This window comes from Palaemon carinicauda, chromosome 1 (assembly GCF_036898095.1).
Source record: "Palaemon carinicauda isolate YSFRI2023 chromosome 1, ASM3689809v2, whole genome shotgun sequence".
Taxonomy (NCBI): domain Eukaryota; kingdom Metazoa; phylum Arthropoda; class Malacostraca; order Decapoda; family Palaemonidae; genus Palaemon; species Palaemon carinicauda.
In genome coordinates, this window is record NC_090725.1 from 3,286,004 (window position 1) to 3,298,503 (window position 12,500).

At 34.7% G+C, this 12,500-nt stretch overlaps 1 protein-coding gene across 5 annotated transcripts in view; it reads right to left on the reverse strand.

Moving 5' to 3' along the window:
• Nucleotides 1-12,500, reverse strand: part of LOC137646471 (leucine-rich melanocyte differentiation-associated protein-like) — a 159,338-nt gene that overhangs the window by 28,758 nt on the left and 118,080 nt on the right. For all 5 annotated transcript variants that reach the window (XM_068379576.1, XM_068379582.1, XM_068379586.1 and 2 more), the window contains one exon: nt 3,167-3,267. In XM_068379576.1, the coding sequence (XP_068235677.1) occupies nt 3,167-3,267 (101 nt within the window). The remainder of the gene's footprint in view (nt 1-3,166; nt 3,268-12,500) is intronic.

Sequence of the window (12,500 nt, forward strand, 5' to 3'; positions counted from 1 at the left end):
GGGAAACACCAGGCAGAGACGTTACCAGTCAGGCCACAGCATCTGGCTGGGTTTCTAGCAAACCTTTAAAGGAATGAAGTAAGACATCCACCATTGGCAACCAGTCTTAGAAAAGTCACCAGCAAGCAAACAATTGTAAATAATGTTCAAATTCTTTCTGAGGGGGTGAAAAACCTGAAAAAAGTTATACGTTATTTTTCCCTAATAGAAATGTGACTCGTTAAAGGTTTCGTATGTAAATTTCTAGCTTTAGAGAGGTGATGTAACAAGAAAAGTATCTTTTCCTGCTTTCAACAAATAGTTATGGGATGAGCCAACCAACCCTGTGCCCTTCCCTTGGATATTCAAGAGTTTTCTGCTTGGAGTGTTCATCTATTTTGATAGTCGGCCCTACAAGGATTGACCGGACTTAACATTTTCTTAACTTTGCTAATTGAATGACCAGTGGTATACGTTTTTGAAACAAGCATATAAACTTATGCTCAGAATTTAGTCTGACCTACAACCTTTATGACCTGACCTTTATGACCTGACATAGGGAATTCAGACTACATTCTTGTAAACATAACCACAGTGAAGTGAAGCAACTTTTTGTTGTCCCTGTCACAGGGAAGTCAGGTAACTTCTTGTAGGCCTTGCCAGAGGAAAGTTAAATCCAATTTTTTTTAGGGCTTGCCACTGAGAAGCAAAACTAACTTTCTGTGATGTTTGTCGTAGGGAAATAAAATAAAGTTCTTAAAGCTTGGCCACAAAGCTAGAAAAAATCCATGAGGGCCATCTGGTAGCAAAGAAAGACCTACTTTAGGTAGGCCTTCTTCTGAGGATGTCAGATAAATTTCTTGCTAGTCTTGCAATAGGACTTGTGGGGTTAGGCATCCACTTCTTGTAGACGTTGCCATTGGAAAGGGTAATTTTTTTTACTTGCCATAAAAATGTCAGACCCACTTATGGTTCACACCCACTTCTGGTACGCTTTTTTTTTTGCAGAGAAGTAAGATAGGGGTCAAGGGTCAGATAAGAATTTGTTACTTCCCCTGGAGCTGTTTGTCGTATTCTCGGTCATGTTTTCGAGTACTTGTGTGTATGACATGTTCACGTACACAGATGTATGTGAAGTTACGTCTGAATGTGCGCATGTCTGTTAGTAATATTGCAATAGGGTTAATTCTAAGACACAGATCTTATAAGTCTTTCTTCTAGGAAGTCACATTGCTTTGAATATTGGTTGCTTCAATAACAATAATGTGGAATATCAATTTCCAACATTTATATTCATACCCCTGCTGGACGTGAATATGAACAAAAGTTTTTCTCAGAACACAGTTGTTGTCATCGAATAGTAAGTGAACTTGTTTGTTAGTAAGCCACTGATATATTTTTAGTGATGGTATAATGCTTACAATACGTTTTGTTTCCTGAGGCTTTTGGATGATATATGTCACTTCTTTAGTTGAATTTTTGAGTCCCTAAACTATCTATTTTTCTTCAAAATAAATTTTTTTACACAATTTCGGCAGAAATTTTGTGGATCGTAACCATCACAGTCCTCAGAGAGCATTGCGGGGCTATAGAGCACAAATCCAGAAATCTATCCATAAACACACGAATCTCGTTATTATTATTATTATTATTACTTGCTAAGCTACAACCATAGTTGGAAAAGCAGGATGCCATAAGTCCAGGGGCCCCAACAGGGAAAATAGCTCAGTGAGGAAAGGAAACAAGGAAAAATAATATATTTTAAGAAGAGCAACAATATTAAAATAAATATCACTTTAAAAACTATAAAAACTTTAACAAAACAAGTGGAAGAGAAATAAGATATAAGATAGAACAGTGTGCCCGAGTGTACCGTCAAGCAAGAGAACTCTAACCCAAGACAGTGGAAGACCATGGTACAGAGGCTAAGGCACTACCTAAGATTAGAGAAAAATGGTTTGATTTTGGAGTGTCCTTCTCCTAGAAGAGCTGCTTACCATAGCTAAAGAGTCTCTACTGCTACTACTACTGTAAATACCAGTTTCAATATTTAAGATGTTAAAAAGTACATCTTATTACAGTTTTTATTCTTATTAGTTGTATTTTTCAATAAACACAGTCGCTCTTTCAGCAACATAAGTTTGTTGACTTTTTTTCCATGATAATCCCCATTCATGTTAAAAACGATTAATAAATAAACGTGACACTACTGTATTAACATTGCCTTTTGAAAAAAGTTAGATTATTGTTATTGGCAAAACTTTGGTTTTGAAGACTGTTTGTGATGCACACTGTCAAGATGTTGAAATTGTATTTTGTCACTTTCAACTTGAATAGATGATTATGGTCCCGTTCCACCAGTTTCAATATTTAAGATATTAAAAAGTATATCTTATTGCAGTTTTTATTCTTATCAGTTGTATTTTTCAGTAAACACAGTCGCTCTTTGAACAACATAAGTTTGTTGATTTTTTTCCCAGGATAATCCCCATTCATTTTAACGATTAATAAATAAATGTGATACTATTAACATTGCCTTAAAAAAATCTTAGATTATTGTTATTGGCAAAACTTTGGATTTGAAGATTGTTTGTGGTGAACACTATCATGACGTTTAAATTGTAATTTGTCACTTACTTTCAACTTAAATAGATAATTATATTCCCCTTCCACATTATAGGGAAGATTGGTAAATTATTTACCACATAATGTTACATCGCAGTCATGAGTTTGGCAGGAATTTTAATGGAAATATTTAGCTGGTGATTTTAACTGTCTAATTTATCTCATACCTTTTAATTGCTGTATTAATTTGCTATCATGCAAAGTAATTTATTTTTGTAAAGTTTGTAGATAAAGTTTGTCTCAAATTCGGCTTTATCGTATTAAAAGGATTGCACTTAGAATAATGAATATTAAAAATATTATTGGCAGTCATTTACGTTATAAGGCAATTCTCTGAAGAAAATTATCGCCTTAAAATTTAAATACTCCAAGATGTTGAAGTGATTTTCCAGTAGTTTCTAAGGTAACATATTCGTTTAAAAAATAAGCATTAATATGTAAATTTATGTGGATAATTGTGGTCTTCAATTATGTAACTGTATTGGATGGCTACAGTATTCCAAAAATTAATTCCCTGGAATTGTAATAAAGCTTTGTACAGTACAGAGAAAGATAAACTTACTTGATGGCGTTGTAGGAGAGATCTAAACGTTTCGTTTGAAGTCCGTACGTAGCTCCCAGTATACTGGGGATGCGTTGGCAGTCCTGACCTACGAAACATAGCTGAAACAAGAGACAAAAAAAAAAAAAAAGTTTTGAATATACAGTTTCTTCTTGACACAAGCAAATTTGTACTTAGTTGTATAAGACATGAGGGTTATTTTTTATTACACGAAAAATATAGTCTATAACAATAGATATTTTTAATGAAGGAAAAGCACTTAAAAACTTTAAAAGTTTCTTTGGTTTTTTCTCTTTAAAGTTATTAAAAAATGAAAGGAGCAGTCACACACACACACACACACACACACACACACACACATATATATATATATATATATATATATATATATATATATATATGTATATATATATATATATATATATATATATATATATATATTATTACTAGCCAAGCTACAACCCTAGTTGGAAAAGCAAGATGCTATAAGCCGAAGGACTCCAACAGGGAAAAATAGCCCAGTGAGGAAAGGAAATTAGGAAATAAACGATATGAGAGAAAATTAACAATAAAACATTTTAAAACAGTAACAATATCAAAACAGATAATTCATATATAAACTATAAAAAGACTTATGTCAGCCTGTTCAACATGAAAACCTTTTCTGCAAGTTTGAACTTTTGAAGTTCTACTGATTCAACTATCCAATTTGCAAGATCATTCCACAACTTGGTCACAGCTGGAATAAAACTTGTGGTGTAGTATTGAGCTTCACGATGAAGGCCTGACTATATGTAATTGTAATATCATATACATATATATTATATATACAGCTATATTTTTTCTTATTATATATCGCTACAGTAAAACAAAGTATACTAATAAAATAGGCACAGAGAAACACACACACATACACACGCACGCATACACATATATGTATATGCATACACACATATACTGTATATATATATATATATATATATATATATATATATATGTATATATATTATATCTAGATATATTTTTTTCTTGTTTTATCTTGCTACTGCAAAACGAAATATAATAATATAATACACACAGACACACATACACTGTATATGTATGTATGCATATATATATATATATATATATATATATATATATATATATATATAAACATTTATAACACACACATACATATAAACTATATATATATATATATATATATGTGTGTGTGTGTGTGTGTGTGTGTGTGTATGTATGAAAGGATAAATATTCATATATAATAATTTCTATATACATATTATGTATATCTATCTATCTATCTATATATACATACGCATATATATATATATATTATAATATATATATTTATATATACATATTCTTTTATATGAAATATATATGTACAGCATGGAAGGATATATATATATATATATATATATATATATATATATATATATGTAGGGTTACAGCCAATGTATATATATACAAATTTATACTGTATATTTACACACACACACACACACACACACACACATATATATATATATATATATATATATATATATATATATATATATATTTACTTTTAGTCTTGGATTACTGATCTCGAATGAATCACACGTGCAGTAAACTTCTGAAGTGCCGTGTACTAATTCCTACTTATGAAGCTTTTTATTGCACCAACTACCTACCTTACAAAGAAATAACGGCAGTATATCAGGCATGCACTTTCTTGTTTTATGGATGTTAACATCCTTTCCTTTCAAACCGCGTCCAAGTTATCTACCATGTACTATTTTAGTTACCTTTTTTTTTTTACAAAACTGATTAAATAGCATGGATTATTGTTGATATATCCGTGCAACCAATTGGTAACGTCTCTGCCTGGTGATCGCCAGTCGGGGGTTCGAGTCCCGCTAAGACTCGTTAGTGCCATTAGTGTCTGCAACCTTACCATCCTTGTGAGCTAAGGTTGGGGGATTTGGGGGAGCCTATAGGTCTATCTGTTGAGTCATCAGCAGCCACTGCCTGGCCCTCTCTGGTCCTAGCTTGGGTGGAGAGGAGGCTTGGGCGCTGATCATATAATATATGGTCAGTCTCTAGGGCATTGTCCTGATTACTAGGGCAATGTCACTGTCCCTTGCCTCTGACATTCATGAGCGACCTTTAAACCTTTAAACCTTCAATCCTGGTACTCTTTTCAACCTGCCTACTTTATATATTGACATTTCTTTCCTTTTCAACGTCTGACCCCAGAACCGGAATTTATAGGTTTCTAACAGATATTTCTTGATTAATATAATGTCTCCTGCTTTTACCTTATATCCTTCACTGTTAAAAATTTGCATTAAAAACGGTTAAAATACTGGAATAAATGTTGCCCGGCATTTACCGTTTAAAAAAATAGATATATTGCCCTACCCGTGAAAGATATTAACAAAGTAGGGTAGAGATTACGGTCCCACGTATTTTACTGAATTTACGGAGAATTTCCGATTAAAACAACACCTGCATTTCAGTTCACTCTTGACAATGAGCAGAAAACCTTCTCACTGCTCGAAACCGGTTGAGTCGAAGGATGTGTTAAACTTGACTCCACGTAATTTATAAATTTTTGTACAAAAGTGACCATTACTTTGTGTGCACTAACATTGTGATAGTGTCTTATACTTTGTACATATTATCTGTACTTTTACAATGTGTTGTGATATATTAAAGACAAATTGTGAATGATATGGTCTTCATCACCTTCCTATTGATATGTCCCTTTCCCAGCTACTGGCGGATTGTTCAAATGAAGAGAAAAAGATAATAAGAACAAAAGAAAAAGTTAATTACAAAATCAACGCCACTGAGGCAGCAATCACTTTCAATAAAACCCGATTAAAATTAGGTTATTTTTAACATTGTTCTTTGACATTGCTGTATATATTGAAAGGTAAATACCGATTTACGTCTTAGTATTCGTCAGACATGTCAAAGAATTAATGATGCTGTCTTGCTGCTTTATGAATTATATACATTAAAAATAATTCAATGTTTTGATATTGCAGATGCACCCTGTTTATAGTTGTGACAAATAAACACATAAAACAGTATGTAACCAGCTAAATGAGGGTTGTCTATATTTCAGGTAGTAGGTAGTAGGTTGGCCGGGGCACCAGCCAACCGTTGAGATACGACCGCTAGAGAGTTATGGGGTCCTTTGACTGGCCAGATAGTACTTCATTGGATCCTTCTCTCTGGGTACGGTTCATTTTCCCTTTGCCTGCGTACACACACACACACACCGGATAGCCTGGCATATTCTTTACAGATTCTCCTCTGTCCTCATACACCTGACAACACTGAGATTACCAAACAATTCTTCCTCACCCGAGGAGTTAACTACTGCAATGTAATTGTTCAGTGGCCACTTTCCTCTTGGTAAGGGTAGAAGAGACTCTTTAGCTATGGTAAGCAGCTCTTTTAGGAGAAGAATACTCCAGTCTCAAACCATTGTTCTCTAGTCTAGGGTAGTGCCATAGCCTCTGTTTCATGATCTTCCACTGTCTTAGGCTGAGATCTCTTGTTTGAGAGTAAACTCGGGCACACAATTCGATATTATTTCTTTTCCTCTTGTTTTGTTAAAGTTTTTTATAGTTTATTTAGGGAATATTTATTTTAACGTTGTTACTCCTCTTAAAATATTCTATTTTTTATTGTTTCCTTTCCTCACTGGGCTATTTTCCCTGTTGGAGCCCTTGTGCTTATAACATCCTGCTATTCCACCTAAGCTGTAGCTCAGCAATTAATAATAATAATAATAATAATAATAATAATAATAATAATAATAAAAAGATAAAAAGATTGTTCAAATGAAAAGTCCACTATTGCATAGATCAGAAATATTTAGGTAATAATAATAATAATGATAAGAAGAAAAAGAAAAAGAAGAAGAAGAAGAAGAAGAAAATTTTCATCTTATGCGGCTAGTGAATTATGTAGCGACCATCTTTACGAAATAGCGTGTGACTTCTCGTTACTTCATTAGGACACCAATTAGCTGAATCTTCAAGAACCGCAACGAAAGAAATTTGTGGTTTGAAGATCAGATTAGCCAGTTGTGCAATAGAAAGTATCGTGGCTGTTTCCAATGTCGTAAGCTTCATCAAGATCCACTCTCTCTCTCTCTCTCTCTCTCTCTCTCTCTCTCTCTCTCTCTCTCTCTCTCTCTCTCTCTCTCTCTCTCTCTCTCTCTTTACCTACTCAGAGTGGATCTTGAGCCAAGTCTTGACACTTAAATCACATTTTTGAGTTGCTCGGCTACGCCCCAGAACTTGACATGGGCCGAAGTTTGAATGGCATTCCAGCATATACTCACTTATCTCCAAAAGACTTCCCTTCCTGTCAGCTACAGGATGCGTGTGTGATATATATTTTACTAGTGTACGCGACCCGTCAAAAATGACGGATAATTATATAGATAGATATACACATCAGGGACGCATTTAGCGTGTGGGTTACCTGGGACAGAAAAATTTGTAGGGTCCCGTTCTGTCGTACCAACATAGACAGTGGCAACTCAGAGTCAGTCATCTGGGATGAAAATCATATAAAATAAACAGCAATATTCTTTATAATTCATATTTTTTTCTATAGGAAACAATGAAAACAAACTCTACCAATCTGTAGATAAAGAGAATAGCAAAATTTACACACACACACACACACACACACACACACACACACATATATATATATATATATATATATATATATACATATACATATACATATATATATATGCATATATATACATATGTATACATATATACATACAGGCAAATATATATATATATATATATATATATATATATATATATATATATACATATATATATATATATATATATATATATATATATATATATACACACAAAAAGAAAAAAATATACGCAATTATCTGAATTTTTAATAACAGAGAGAGAGAGAGAGAGAGAGAGAGAGAGAGAGAGAGAGAGAGAGGGAGAGAGAGAAAGAGAGAGAGAGAGAGAGAGATGGCAATGGCAACTTCTTACATTGGCCCTTTTGAGTTTGTGTATTTACTCAAAACCTCACAATATTGGACTGTAGAACATCATGTTCTGTGGAGAGAATAATTAGTTTGACAAATATTGTCTGATCCATCAATGAGCAAATACAATTTTTAGTTAATTTTGATTTAGAGTGATGCTCTCACCACAGCATTTAGATATCATAAGTAACAAGTAGATTCGTATTATTTCTTCTACATCTGGAAAAGGGAAAAGTATCTTCGATATTCATTTTTATTAACAAGTTATACATGACAGTTTCAGGAACCTTATTGTCAATCAAACATTCTTGAATCATGACAGCAAAGTGCAGTTGAATAAGTTTTGGGCAAGCTTCAATAATGTTCCCTTATGGCATTTGAAAGGTGTTATGTAGGAAGTCAAACCTCTCATTTACTATATGCTGAAAAGCGTTTTTGAAGTTCAGTGACCAAGAAATCAAGAATGCAGTTGAATTCATTCACATGAAAAATTTCTCTTTGGCTCAGCTTGGCCTCAGCAGTCTCCCTTAATCCAAGGGATCTAAACGAACACTTCACTTTTCTATTATGTATTTTTTTTCAGTCGTAAATATATCTGTGCCCGACCTTTCTATTCCTTCATTAAAAAACTCTTCATAGCTATCACTCAGTGATTCCATAGATACTGAAAGAGATTTCATAGGTGTGACAACAGTGTTGAGATCAATCGCTTCTTGTTGTGAAGATTTGCTAGTCTTGATTGAATCGCTCAAGCATTGTTTCAAGCTTACATATTGCATCATACAATGTGTATGCCTTTTGTTTTGTATCACCTTGTAACGTGCCGAGAGAAGGTTGTGAACTCAAAGGCAGTGTGAAAGCAACTGAGTTAGTTTATTGTAGAACACTCTCCTTTATATACAAAATCTCAAAACAACAAGAACTTTCATGTTGAGAAATCGACAATGTTACAGAGGAGAAAAGCAGACATGATTTTTCAGGTTCTTTTTAGTGCGAGGGGAGAGCGAAGATACAAGCACAAAATGAACTATGTACGATCGTGTGACACACGGTTGGTACAACCTCCTTCAAAATTATCCTTTGTAATTCCTTCTAGTACATCAAGAATTGCACTGTAGCCTTTGATAAAGGCCCGCATAGCATCCAGATGTGCAGACCGTGTGTCACCTGCAGTCCCTTGTTTTCAAAGCATCCTTCAATTTGAAGAAACTTCTTGTGGAACGCCAAAAAATAGACATAAGATTTTTCAACAAATGTAAAACAGCCAAAGCTGACCTACAGGATCCAACAGCAGACTGCCCCACGAAATTGAGAGAGTAAGTAAAACCTAGAAAAAAATATGGCCTAAGGATTCTACTTATTAATCAGAGCTTGCATCCCAATATGTTTACCATTTACACTCGCTGCGTTATCATAAGATTGATCATAGCGCTTTGCAATATTGATATCAACTACATAGAAAGATTTAAGTAATGCAATTTCTCGTTGCTGTCCTGTGTGCCCAGTGTTTTCTAAAAATGTTAAAAACACCATTCTCAATATGTCTTACTGCCACGGACAGTTGACCAGTATGATTGATATCTGGTGTGGAATCAACTGTCACAGAAAAGTATTAAGCATTTTGCACTCTACCAACAATCTCTTTAAGCACTCACCTTCCTAACTCTGATATAAATATTATGACCACTGGCTTTATTAGCATGTTTCTGAATACTCAGTAAAGAAACGAAATACAACGGCATTTTACCTGCCTCCAACTCGTGAGGGAACGATATAAATGTAAATAATTGTAAGATAATAACAACTCATTGAATGAAATCATACTAATATCAAAGCTCTGAATAAATCATTCTTCCCTAAGGAGTTTCACACTGTAAGCGATCGGTCAAAAGCTAAAAAAGTTTCATAAAATGAAAATAATTCCATCTTACCGAAGTAATTACGATTCTCGGGCGAACCAACTACCGTATTTCACCAAATCCAAAAAGAGGAAGGCTACGCTTAGCAAGGAATAGTATCACAAAAATACTTCTTTTAATAACTTCTTGTCAGTAATTACGGATCTTTGTGATCTATCTTAGAAGTACATGATGTATTCGACCTGAGACTGTAGCTCTCTCTGAAAAAAAAAAAGTGACGATGTTCACGCAGTGCTCGCGGTCATCTGTAGTACGGCTGATGTGTTTTCTGTCATCATTTCCATTGCTTGACCAGCCATCACGCCCTCCAAAAATCTTGCAGACAAGGCTGTAAACCTTACTGTAACAGTATCATTGGAATAGCATAGCCATATTCTCTTGTTTTGAAGCTTGCGGTTTATAAAAGATGGATTTTAGACATGACCGGGTCTTTTAATCCCTTCAAGTACCCAGTTTTATGGAAGTCTTGTGTTCTACACTAACCTTTGTTAAAGATATGATGGAAGGGGAATACTGTAAGATAGAATAGTGTGTCCGAGTGTACTCTCAAGCAAGAGAACTCTAACCCAAGACAGTGGAATTTAGACATGACCGGGTCCTTTAATCCCTTTAAGTACCCAGTTTTATGGAAGCCTTGTGTTCTACACTAACCTTTGTTAAAGATATGATGGAAATAAAATATAAGTACACTAAATATTAGGGCACCGGACTTTCAAACTAGCATAAGAATTGACGAGTATTTAATATGAAAGCAGATTAGAGAGTCGACGTATATCAGGAAATCAAAGGCCCCTGCAGCTGCTAGCAGGCTCCTGATGCTGTAAGCAGGCCCCTACTGCTGCTAGCAGGCCCCTGCTGCTGCTAGCAGGCCCCTGTAGCTGCTAGCAGGCCCCTGCTGCTGCTAGCAGGCCCCTGTAGCTGCTAGCAGGCCCCTGCTGCTGCTACTGTTAATATGGCTGGGTTTCGGGGTTGGGGGTTGTAAACCAACAGTTGTACCACTGAGGAGAAGGGGAGTCTAGGAAAGCATTCATTTTATCCACTCATAGAATATGTGTTTAAAAAGATTTTACCTGTTGCAGTTTTGGATTCATAATCATTTTTGGTTTTAACTGTTTTGTTGGAGGCTATTTGTGGGGGCCCATTAAATGTCGGGGGGGGGGGGGTAGGACATTTGTCCCAGAGGTCTGCCCTAAATACGCCCCTAATACACACACATGCATGCGCTTCCCTTCTTATCAGGGTATGAATACTTCCTCTTCACCTTACCTGAGGAACCAGGAGAGTTGAGCATGACCGAAAAGAAATATATACACACATATATGTGTATATATTTTATATATATATATATATATATATATATATATATATACTGTATATATATATATATATATATATATATATATGTGTGTGTGTGTGTGTGTGTGTGTGTGTGTGTGTAGCCACACACTTGCCCTTTTTTATATAGAGGAGATTAAATGAATGCTTACTATATCTGATAGAAAGTGTTAGTGATGACAAAATGGCGTAGGCGAATTATATTAGAATTTTACTCGTCATATAATGTAAATGATTGAATTTATCATGTTGAAATCTCATTAGTAACACATTTAACCAAACCCAAATTTGCCAGCATACAGCAACAACAACAACAACAACAACAACACCAATAACAACAACAACAGCTGATCTAGCAGCAAAGAAGCAGGATTAGCAAAATTACTGAAACCTTGTGTGTATGAGTTTGAAGGTTCAGTGTTTCCCTGCATATCCAACCAACAGCTTTTCACTCCTGAGAAAAGAAACCCAACTGGTATTACAAACCAACCAGAAAGTTTAGTTACAAATAGAATGTTACATGTTAAATGGCCCTACTGGAAAAGCAGCCAGTACAGAAGATTGAATTGAAAGGCAACGATTAAACTATAAAGAGGAAATAACAACGAAAAATAAACAAGATACACAAGCAAACAAAATGAATATGATGAACAAACTGTTGTCAATAAAAATATTTGCTCAGAGTTTGTACATGATTAAGTACCTCTTCAATACTCTGTTGTATTGAGCACAAGACGATTATATTTAACTGAATATTTACCAATACTTGGCAAACGGTGTTATCTATGGAGAACTGCATGCAAAGGATGACCAGGGTTTTTTCTTACCTTATGGACAAAAGGGGACCAATATAAGATAGATTTCCAATCATATTGCAGATATTATCACCCTCTTCTGGGAAAGATACTGTGCAGATTATTATCTCACCCTCTTCTGGGCAAGATACTGTGCAGATTATTATCACTGAAGAATAATTAAAATTTTGAAAAGTCAACCTGAATGAGTGTAGGCCTACACCCTATCTGTGTATCTTTGTGAG